Raw genomic sequence first — 12,274 nt, forward strand, 5'->3', positions numbered from 1 at the left:
CAGAGACCTTTTATATGTTACAAATCACACACATTCACAATTTGAATGTATTGGAGAAAAAAACATTTTAACATTAAAGACACAAACATAGGGGCAATTGGAATTTTATTTAATCATAATAAGTGTTTAACACTTTAAATTCCTTCATAAAGCCTTTTTCAAACGTTTTAATATTACAATCTAGAGTTTCTATTCATCACAAAGAGGTTCAGAAAACCTCCCTGAAAACATTCATTTGTATCCAATAATATTTCACTCAACTAAACCATCTTATTTCTACATTTGTTTCTGTACATGCAACAGTGCAAATAAAATGTATTTCTTATATGTCCTTTATTTTATTATTTATATTTTAAATTGGAGCAACTGTAACATGACCCAATTTCCTCCGAGAGTTAACAAAGTATTTCTGATTCTGATTATTCTGATTCGACGTCATAATCACGTCAATAACTTGAAATAAATCATCAAAAGACTAAATTTCACCCCCGTAATGTTTTTCTTTGACGATCAGACTTTTACTTTTTACTCTGACTTCCGGTCATGTTCTGTGCCGAGGTAAACTTGACTCAGCTGTTTGTTTATCAGCGCGGACGCAGCGCTGTTGTCTCACATTGAACCCGAGTCAGAAGAAGTTGAGCAGAGACAACCTGTCAGCATGAAGGGGACTGCTGTGTTCGTGTTTGTAGCCTTCTGTGCTCTCTCAGGTAAGACTTTTATTTTGTCAGACTCAAAGTAAAACATTAGAATAGGCTGAAGGTCTTTTTAACACTTTCATTCAGGTCTGTACATTAAAGTTTTTATCACACCGCAGAATTGTGTTGCTTCACGGAAATGTCAAAACTAGGATGTTGTAAATGATAATATGTCTTTATAGTCTTTATGTTTTATCAATCATTCTGCATGTTTTCTTCAGTGGGTGTTTAAATCAGACCTAACGCGTTTTACTGAAACCTCTGTGTGACTTCCTGGATTGTTTAGGGAACAGAAAATTTCCGCAGTCTTCCGACCTTGTTGCAGGTCTGAGTCACATGTCTGCTGGCAGAAGACAGATGTTTTTCTAAGCGACAGGATGAATCTGCAACTTGCGCGCTAACGTGTTAAAAGCAGCAGTGATTGTAGGCTCGACGATACGGGTAAAAATCGCGATTATTTTGAGTTATTAAGAATGCGTTAAAATGTATTCTCCTGTCACAGTTTGACTGAAAAAACAACATTTTAATCATATTAATTAGACATTTATGTGGGTTTCAAAACATTGTAGGTCAGGGCATCCGAGCACAACCACAGTACATTATTATAACTGTTGTGTGAAATCAGATAATTACAGCTTTTGTAATTGGGATGTTGGACTTGTCCATTTTGTGATTTCAATAATATTGTGCAGCCTTAAAGTGAATATTTAGATTTTAGATTTTAAGCCTTTGAAGTCTGTCTTGGCTTTTTTCTGTGTTAAATAATTGGAAGGTTGGTTACTTAGGCAATAAACTAAGACTCAATCAAGACACATAACTAACTCTAAAATAGATCATATAAGATTTATGCCAGATATCAGCTGTGGTGGTTTAATTATGGATTATTTTGGTATTTGTAAACTGTTTTGTACATATTTTGGGGACTAAATGACTAAAAGGCACAAAGAGATTTTGAATTGCTTCAGTAGAATTATGGTGCATTACAGCTTAATGCAAGTAATCCTTGGGGGCAACTGGGCTGATCAAAGGTCGTCCTCTAAAAGTTCTTGTTGTTTCCACTGACAGGCTCAGGTTGTTATTCTAAGTGTGTGACAACATGACAGAAAGGATCCCTACAGAGATAGACCTTTTTGTTACAGAGGAAGATGATTGTTTTAACCACACACAGACGTTACATCGCTCTCTGCACACACACCAGACTCCATTCATAAAAACAGGGATTTACCATAGCCTAGGACAGAAGTGATGGTCCTACGATGACTCGATCGTTTAGTTTGTCTGTGTTCAAGTATTTGGCTGGATCTGCTACTTAGGAATTTGGATTGCCAACATCACACAATAACAAAGTATATAACCGGTTGAGGCAGCAATAAACTAACAACTCCTTGTTTATGTGAGGTGAAGTGACAGTGGAGTCTGGTGCTTTTAAAAAGAGCGATGTGAATGATTTAAAAAAGGCTGTTCCTCTTTAACGAAAGGCTCTGTCTCTGTAGGGATCCTCCCTGTAACGATGCCGGACACTAAGAAAGATAATCTGAACTTTATTGAACCATAAACAAGAACTACAAGGATTACATTGCAGTTACAACAGCCAGCTTTATAAGTGACGGCTGGGGCCATCTACTGGAGCTATTCCAAAACTTAAACATGTAGAAATAGGGCTCATATTTAAAAATACTCAAAATCCCCTTCAGTGCGGAGCACTGACCGGAGATCATTGTTTGTATTTACTTTTTTAAAATTCCCGATCCATCCGTTTGACTAAAGCTGAACACGGTCAGCAACGTAACCGTGGTAACCTGACACTTTTATTACGGCTGAGTCACCTGCTCTATCTGAATCCTAAAATGGGCCACTTGAATAAGCAGCTAGAGAAACAGCAGATAAGCTGTGCACTGAAAACACAGTACAGTGTCATAAATGTGTGTCATGACCTGTGAGCTTCAACATGGCCGACAGCTGATCAACATGAAAGTCTGATCATTGAACTGTTTAAAGCCTAAACTGCTCACAGTTCAAAGGTCAACCGTTTTAACTGACATAAATTAATAATAACAATGTTTCACTCTAACAGTAGAAGACATGTCTTTATGTGACCACAAGCCCCACACCCAACCCGCCACAGCTCCTTAGCTCTTTGTGGACTGTGTGGATTCAGCCACCATGACGCCACAGAAGCGAGAGAAGGAGGACCAGATTCTCATAGACTTCTATAGGATCAGGTTGAATGTAGTTCTGCATTGGTTTAAGAAACATGTAATCACCCCCCTGCACACTATTAACCAAGCATCAAACAGCAGAAAGATCCAGTTAGCAGCTAGCTGGTGAAGAACGTCCGGCAGCTTAAGAGGCAAGCGTTCTTCGTCAGGAGCTGGTGGAGACCAAAACAGAGCTGAAAGATATTTGACTTTTATCAGATGGCTCAACTCTAAATGAAGGATTATGTCAGCTTCTTCTTCTGCTCCCAAAATCACCACTTACACTGAGTTGGGCAACTTTTGGCTACAGTAACCATACAAAGCCTGTCCATGCGTGTTCTTTCAGCACTCTCCTGAAGGCCAAGCTACACCTTTGGTTCTCCGTGTTGTTGCTTCTTGTTAAGTGTTTCCTTGTATTACTGTAAACAGTTCTCCCAACCTAAGTTTCTTTTTTATCGGAGCATCAAATACTTTCCTTTGACCCTTCTTAGGTTTTTCTAGCCTTCTTTGTCACTGAGATTGCTTCATATGCAGCTCACCAATCATTACAGGTAGAGATAAAACAAACAGGACTGGAGCACCAAGGCAGGAATGTTAGGTCCAGTTTACAGCCGAATACAGAGAGGTGTAGCTGGTGGGGATAAGCTTGATCAGCATTCTGTGAACTCACTTGGCAAGAGCTTGAATGTAATGGACGTTTATTGGTTTGTAAAAGTCCTGCTCTTTAATAGGTTGGGAAGTGGTTAAAGTTTGCATGTTCATTTGTGTCTCCCTTTGTCTTTTGACTGAAGCACTGTCATTGGCCGAAGATGAAGAGGAATCCAATCCTTCTGCAACTGTCGTCCCTGCGTTTGGCTTTGATTCAACAACCAAGGCCCTGACCACAACAATCAAGCCCACTACAACAACAACCAAGCCCAAAACAACAACAATCAAGCCCAAAACAACAACAATCAAGCCCAATACAACAACAACAACCAAGCCCAAAACAACAACAATCAAGCCCAATACAACAACAACCAAGCCCAAAACAACAACAACCAAGCCCAAAACAACAACAATCAAGCCCAAAACAACAACAATCAAGCCCAAAACAACAACAACCAAGCCCAAAACAACAACAATCAAGCCCAAAACAACAACAATCAAGCCCAAAACAACAATCAAGCCCAATACAACAACAACCAAGCCCAAAACAACAACAACCAAGGCCCCAACCAAGGCCCCAACCACAACCACCAAGGCTCCAGGTCCTCCTCCACCAACCCCCTCCACCAACCTGACTGGCGGAAACTACACCCTGATGACAAACAAAACAGTGATTTGCCTGATGGCTCAGATGGAGCTGCAGATCAGATTGGTGACACCAAAGGTACAGCCTTTAAGGAATTATTAAGCCATGTGGAAACTCTGAACAGGGATTGAACTTTCTGTAAAAGCCGATGACTCAGCTTTTAGCAAAGCAGTGGTCAGCACCTCATGTTTAAGGAATTGAGAAATGTCCTGACACAAGTTTTGATTTCCTCCTTGCGCTGCATATGATGACTGTACAAGGTCATAAGTGTTGTGTCATATGACAACTGCTTATCCTACATGACGAGGTGATAGTGTTCCTCTGAAGAACGGTACCCCCTAATCCATCTGTTATCTTTCAGGACAATGGGACCTTCAAGGTTCTGCCCAAGATGACCAAAGTGGAGGGAGAGTGTAAGGACCCCAAGGCTAACCTTACCCTTGTCTTCCATGAGGGCTCCATCACCTTCATGTTCAACAAGGTACTTTTGATTTGTTTCTCTGACATAGAAGTTTAACGCTGAGAGCTGTCCAATGAGTTCAGTCTTTATCTAGGACCTTATCTTTGACCTGGTTACTGAGAGTGACACAAGTAAACAATTCATTCTTTAGGAGCGCGACTCGTGTTTGACCGGTACTCACATAGAAACACATAGAAACTACAATCAGGAGATCATCTTGAAAAGGGGAAGTTAACTTGACCGCTTTAAGAGCATGTGACAGAGAGAGTGCCTCACTCCACGACTACTGTGTGATTCATTTTGTGGTTTAAACAACATGACAAGGGACGCTCTAACAGATGAACCATGAACACCGGCGTGCCATCACATGTCATCAAATTACTTACATAAGCTAGGTATAATAACATTAGCAAACACAAGCTGGTGAATTTAATCTCACCCTAATCATATTTACAAATGCTGTTTAACCACAGTTGAACGTTAGGACTGTGTCGTAGTTAACTCTTCATGAATCCAGTGTCAGATCTGGGGCTGTTATCTTAGACTGCTCATAACGAGTGGACTAAGCCATCCTGACATCCAACACACATGTGGGGATTACCTTCTTAAAGCCTGGAGCTCGCCATTTTGGCCGTTGCCATCCAGTTTTTTTGGAGCCAGTAGGGTGGAGCTGGAATGGAGTGAGGGGTTAGCAAAGCCTTAGTTATCAGCTAACACGAGTACAGGTTTGAAGGAGCAGCCGTAATTTAACTTTGAAAATGATAAGGAGGAAAATGTTGGTTAGCTTAAACAGGAAACAAAACCGACCTACTGAAAACATCAACAAAAGAACAATCAGTGTCTTTCAGCGAAACCAAACATGTAAGAAGACATCGTTCAGGTCGCTATGGTAGCGGCTTGTCAATCACAAGGAAGCCACTCCCATATTTCACCCATTGGTTTGTTGATGACCATTCTTTGGGCCTTTATTTGATAGGACAGCTGAACAGGGAGTGGGGTGACATGCACCAAGTGATCGGGAGTCGAACCTGCGATCAGTGCATCAAGGCCTGTAGCCTCTATACATGGGCCGCCTGCTCTACCAACTGAGCTAAACCAGCGCCCTGTTGATGACCGTTTCAAACAGCAGCTTTATGTTTAAATATTTGGACAAAAGGTTGGAGTTGGACAGAAACAAGGAGTTAGCAAAGATAAGATCTCGGCTAAAGCTTGCAATTGCTTGCTAGCTTAGTTAGCAAGACGCGTCCATCATTCACAGCTACTGTGATATTAATTGGGATGCTAATTTTGGCTAGAAAAGAACTTATTGAAAATGAACAGAGGTCTGCTCAGACTGACTTCCAGGACAACGTAATGCTGATAAAGACTTTTGTTTTTTCAGTCCCAGGTAGCCCCGCCCTAAATGTTCTCTGCTTTTTGGTCTGTTTGCCTCAAATAAGAGCATAATTTACCAAATGAACATCCTGCTGTGTTAAAGAAGAAGAGAAGAGATTGAGACCATAAACTCATTAGGAAAATATATAAAGTCTATGGCTGCCAGGAATGATCTGTGCATGTGACAGGCCTCCTGAGTGTTGTCTAATAATCCACCTTTGTTATCGTGCTGTTGGTTAGTAAAGACTTAAGAAGCTCCATGTTGCAGACTTTGATTATTGTCCTGTTTTCTTTTGTGTCCTCAGAGCGTTGCCAACAACAGCGTCTACGTTAACGCTCTTTCCTTTGACCTGGTCTACCCCTTAAGCAAAACCCGTAAGTTGTAAACAGTCACATTCTATTCCACGTTCTCATCCTGATTTGCTGCCGTATTATCCACCAAACTTTAGACTCTGTAATTGGGTCACTGCATGTGCACTGATATTTCAGCTGCTGGTGGGGGTTGTGCAATGCTGGCAAATATTAACATAGACAAGAAGCATTGGAGAGCCAGCTACTTCCTTGTTTGTGTGTGTGTGTGTGTGTGTGTGTGTGTGTGTGTGTGTGTTCAGATAGGTTCAGAAATAATCTTTGGAATTACTGTTAGGCAAGTGAATTACTGTTAAGCAGGTAACAGCCAACCTACTTTCAGTGAAATGCAGTCAAACAAGTTTGGTTCTATATCTGAACATCAGTATTTGTTTTTATGTGAAGCCTCATGATGTCCTGAATGCACCTGAGCGTTACTTTGTTTCACTGCTGCAGAATTCAAGTTCAGTGGCTCCAACTCGTCACTGCATCTCTTCGCCGCAAAGGTCGGACACTCCTACTCCTGCAGGAGTCAGTCGGTGTACATGGGGAATGGACTGTACCTGGACGTCAATAAGGACAGGATGCAGGCCTTCAACCTGACCAAGAGCAACGAGTTCGGCCTGTGTAAGTGTCTCCATGGAGACTAAATATATCCAGGATGTATCTTCAATACAAAAAGCCGTCTCAAATGTGTCAGCCATTGTTGTAAGTTAGAAGCGCTTTTTAGACAATTGTCTGCAATACCAGCAGGACATAAAAGTACCAAGTGAAAGCATTCAAAATTATGTCCAAGCCAAAGTACAGAATTATTAACAGCAAAGGTGTTTAAAATATCAAAAATACAGTTTTTATAGTGTTGGATTTTTATATAATAAGTGAAAAATTATTTGTTAAAATAATAATGCTAACGGAGGCTTATGGAAGTCTGTGGCGGTAAATATTAAAGTCAAATTATATAAACATTTTAATCAATGTTGACCAAATGAAATGAAAAATGTGTGAAAATATTATTAAATATGAAATAGACTTTTCACTTTCAAATAGTCAGAGAAAGTGCAACCTTCAGTTTTAAATGAAATTGCTAAATTTTGCTATTATACTGATATGAGCTCCGTTTCTCCAAGAATCACATTTCAGTTTCATTTTCACAACGGACAGTGTTCAAATGCTCGACTACATCACAGTATTGGCAGCCACTGATACAAAGTAAAGAAACATCTCTTTGGCAAAATTATCACTTTCATGGAGTTTAATGGTTGATAACTTTATTGATTCAGTGACATTCTGACTTATAAATATGTAAAGTATATTTATATATATATATATATGTATAAAATATGTATATAAATATGTATATCTATGTGAACAAATTATGTTTTTTAACATAATTACTGAAGATAGGAGTAGTTGGATATTTGTGTTATTGTGTTATTGATACTAGATCACAGGTTTAGTTATTACAAGTCCATTATTGACAGGTAAATACAAATAAAAGAAGTAAATCTGACGTGTGTAAATGTGTGTGTGTGTGTGTGTGTGTGTGTGTGTGTGTGTGTGTGTGTGTGTGTTTTCCAGCCGACCCCTGTCCTGCTGACCAGAATGATTACCGTGTTGCCGTTGCGGTTGGAGTGACGTTGCTCGTGCTCATCGTCATCGTGGTGCTGGCCTACCTGCTGGGCCGCAGGAGGAGGACCGATGGCTACCAGACTCTGTGAGGGAGGAGGTCAATCAGAGGTCACCCAGAGGTCACTCCTATCACAAACCAAAGTGAGGCTGTGATCTTTCTCAGGGGTTAAAGGGCACTTCCGCCAAAGCCTAACCTGCCAAACTTTTGTCCAAATTTGCTGTATTAACTAGTTGTCCTGTGTATGGAAGCCAGAGTCTGCCACTGGAGTAAGTTGCTGATCATAATCAATAATAAACTAATCCATTTAGATGCTGTTGTAAATTGGCAAATTAAATTAGTGTTTAGAAGTTGTATTATTGAATTATCTTCTGTCTTCATATGTTGAATTGAAATTGAATTTTAAGTCACAAAATCAATAGATTTTTACATTTTACTTATTTTTATTTGTCTTTCATCTTTCTCACAATTCATCAGCCTTCTTCTTCAACATTCAGAGGTGGGATCGATTTAATCTAACAATTACCTCCATCGCCGTTAGTTAGTGTAAGACAGACTTTATTTTGCTTTTTTAACTGAAATTTTAAATTTAAAAACTTTAAAAATTGTATGTAACAAAAGGATAATTATTGATTCCTTGAAACTTAAAATGAAAACCAAAATCCTATACCAGGAACAACCAAATAAATTAAATAACATAAAGTACATTTTAAAAACTTTCTCCAAAAAATGTAATAAAATAAATAAAAATACATTTTTAAAAAGATAATCAACAGCATTTTGTTTTCCAGTGGCAAACTCTGGACTCTGTACATGTGGGTGATAAAAAGCCAACACAAAACAACATTTTTTAACTTTTATATTTGCCAAACACCAGCCTGTCATGTGAGAACTGTTCCTTTATAGTGACACAAAGTTACAGGAGTATTTCTGTCCTGGGACACTAAAAATGATGATGCTAATAATGACACATCTTTACAAGCTGACATATTTTTAGATAAAAACTGACCAAAACGTCTCATTAGAATCAGTTCTGTTTATTTTCTCCCTTTGGTAGGTTGGTGTATTAGTGGTCATTACTATGACGATTATGTTATTTTTATATTAAATATCAGGCTAACACAATGTTATACTCTCACTTCATAAAACTACATCACATACACCTTTTCTTAGCCTATGCAAGTTCAGTTAAAGGTGTCTTCATTGTATTGGGATTATAAATGTTCCTTTGCTTGTTAAAGAATCAAACTCATGTGTTATGGCATTGGGGTGTAATGTTTTCAAAGAAAAGGGAAGTTAAAGAATTTTAGAGTTAGTTAGCATTATTAATCAGCACAAATTAAAAATAAGAAGGATGTTTTATAGGGATTATTTCTGTATGGTAAACAATAATTGCACTGATTGCTCTTCAAACTGATTTTGTCTTCTTGTATAGTATTTGTTGCTGATGCTGTGCACTAGCTTCGCTTATCTTTTCACATAGCTAACAGTCTCCTGGCTCTAGTGAAATAATCAGAGAGTGGCACAGATCAGTGAAACTGAAATTTTATTCTGTTAAGAAAACAACCCCACCACAGGGTCCATTTAGTAGCTGTTGTTGGCTTTCATTTATATTGCATGATCTTCATTAGCTATGTTAGCCTAAAAGTCTTTAAGTGCCCAGCCAAAGCTTATTTTAACAGTGACAAGTGAGCATGATTCCGATTTACTGAAGAAGATCATGTGAATGATTGAAAAGCTCCAGAGAAGCAAACAGATGACCCTTTGGGACCCTTTGGGATACTGTTTGTCATAATGTAAAAGTTAGTATCATGGATGATGTTAGCTGGGGAAGTAACTTAGCAAGCAAGCCAACTAACACATCTGATTTGCTACCAATAATGTTAGCAACAAAGCAAGCTAAGTTAGCAGCTAAACGTAACCTAGCTACGCTGCATGGATCTAGCGTTGGTTGCTTCATTAGCTGATAAGGTAGGCTAATTTGCAAACTGCAAGCTAGCTAATTTACCGAGCAGATAAATCTCACCACAGGGTTAAGTCAGTTGCCTTTCTGGCAGCTTTGATTGCACTGTATGATCTCCATCAGCTGAGCTCCTCATAAATGTTGGCCTAAGTGCTTCTAAATAGAAAAAGCTAAATTTAGCCATTTAACCTTGTGGTGGTGGTTTATCTAAAATCAAAACTGTTTGTCATCATACATGTTTGTATCATGGATCACATTAGCTGAGGTAGAAGTAAATTGGCAATAATATCCACTCAGAATGGGTTTCGCTACATCCAATGTGAGCAAGCAAACAGCTGAGGCTAGCCAGCTAGCTGTGGTTGCTTAACAACGTTAACTGATAAAGTAATTTAAAAACTTAGCTAATTTATCAGCCAGATCAATCTCTCCACAATGCCCATTAATTAGCTGTTTCGAGCTTTAAATCATACTGAAGATCCTTATCAGCCTATTTTATGGTCTTTGTTAGCCTAATAGCTAATGTCTTACAGTGGTCAGCAACAAAGCTAATCTTAACAAGTTACTATCACAGATAACGTTAGCTGGTGATGTGGCAAGCTACTCAGAAAGTATTTTGGTAGCAATATCGTTAGCTCAGAAAAGCTTGTGGTGAGATTGTTTTATGAATTAGAAAATCAACAATTAGCAACATGTATCACGTTAGCCAGTGAATTAACTATTGTAGCCATAACTTTAGTGACTTAGCAAGCCACTGTTAGCTAGCTAGCTGTGACGTGGCTACTATGCAACTGACATCTCTCCACACTGACGTCATGTTAAAGGATCAGTTCACCCAAATTCTAAAGGCACATTTTCACCCATAGCTCCAGTTTCTTTTAAGCGACGCAGCTGTTTTCAGTTTTAAATGAGCCAGTTTAAAGATGTTAAAAAACTTTAATACAAATAAAATTCATTGGATTTTAGTTGTGCTTCCAAAAACATTTAAAAATACATGTGATCCACTACTCCCTGTGTTTAAATCTGTGACTGTGATTTAAAGAGAGTAGTAGCAGTACAGAAGTTCAGCTGAATAATTGAAGGATCAGCCCTGCTGCTCACAGCTGCTGTTACAGGTGTCATCCATCAGGCGGTGCTGTGGAGTTAAGAAGTGAGGGGCCTTACTGAGTGTACTGTTATCATCAGTGTGTGAGCACTTTTTCCTTTTGTTTACTTCCTGTTTCAATAAAGATTGATATGTTTCTACATGCGTGTGTTTTTTGAATTGTGTTTAATCTTTATATAACTAAATATTCTCGTCAAGAAATTAAATTTTGATATGATTCAGATTTAATAATGTAATTAGTATAAAGTAATATAGGGGCCATAAAGAAGATTATTATGTAAAGTATAAGAAAATAAATGTGGAAATAAAAATAGGATTAAATAAAATATATATTATATATTATACTTATTTATATTATTTGCCAAACACCATATATATATTACATATTAGTAAATAAAAATGTAGGAATACAAAAATAAATAAATAATAATAATAATAATAAAATATTGGAAATAAATAGAAAATAAACATAAATAAGTAAATATTTAAAAAATTAAAAAGGCATAAATAAAAGAATAAATAAGTAAATAAAAATGAGGGAATAAAGAGACAAAAACTATGAACAAATAAATTATTTTGTTCTTTATTTCTTAATTTATTTCACTCTATTATTTATTTTTGAAAAAAATATATAAATAATTACTATTATTTTTATTTTTTTTATCATTATTTATTTTTATTCAATTATTTTATTCCTTTATTTTTCCTCATTATTTCTTCACAGAATTTTTCTTATTCTAGAAAAAGTTTATTCTTTTTTATGGCACTTCTATGACTCCATACATCATTTCAATTTAACCTTTAATGAATATGAACCGGACAGCCACATGGCATGTTTGTAGATTTACATTTTATACATACATAAATACATAAATACATACACAGGCTGCACATTAGACTTTATTTATATTCCACATTTCTTTCCAGGTGGAAGCACACCCTGCTGCGCGGATCATGTGCAAGCGTAACACCTGTGTGGATAATGTAACGATAAAACATTAGATAATAAACATAATGCACGTACATTTGAACTATTATGAAAGTAGGAATAAATAAATAAAACTATAAAGACTCATTACAGACCCATAAACATTACAGAGTACTTCCTGTTTAAATACAATATACTTTATAATTGTCATTCGGTCATCAATATTTTATTATTGTGAAATAAAAGGGAGCTACACATTAATGAAAAGAGACAGGCGGCGGTTAT

At 37.4% G+C, this 12,274-nt stretch overlaps 1 protein-coding gene across 1 annotated transcript; it reads left to right on the plus strand.

The window, feature by feature from the left end:
- The first annotated feature begins 626 nt into the window (after positions 1-626).
- On the plus strand, positions 627-11,201 carry LOC138600783 (macrosialin-like). Its single transcript, XM_069672285.1, has 6 exons — positions 627-707; positions 3,685-4,265; positions 4,549-4,668; positions 6,327-6,396; positions 6,826-6,996; positions 7,948-11,201. Exons 1-6 carry the CDS (start codon positions 659-661, stop codon positions 8,085-8,087), a joined length of 1,131 nt encoding a protein of 376 aa, XP_069528386.1. The 5' UTR covers positions 627-658; the 3' UTR covers positions 8,088-11,201.
- Positions 11,202-12,274: the final 1,073 nt, after the last annotated feature.

This window comes from Semicossyphus pulcher, unplaced genomic scaffold, assembly GCF_022749685.1.
Source record: "Semicossyphus pulcher isolate SPU_LCO1_2020_fin unplaced genomic scaffold, fSemPul1.0.p SCAF_21, whole genome shotgun sequence".
Classification (NCBI taxonomy): Eukaryota; Metazoa; Chordata; class Actinopteri; order Labriformes; family Labridae; genus Semicossyphus; species Semicossyphus pulcher.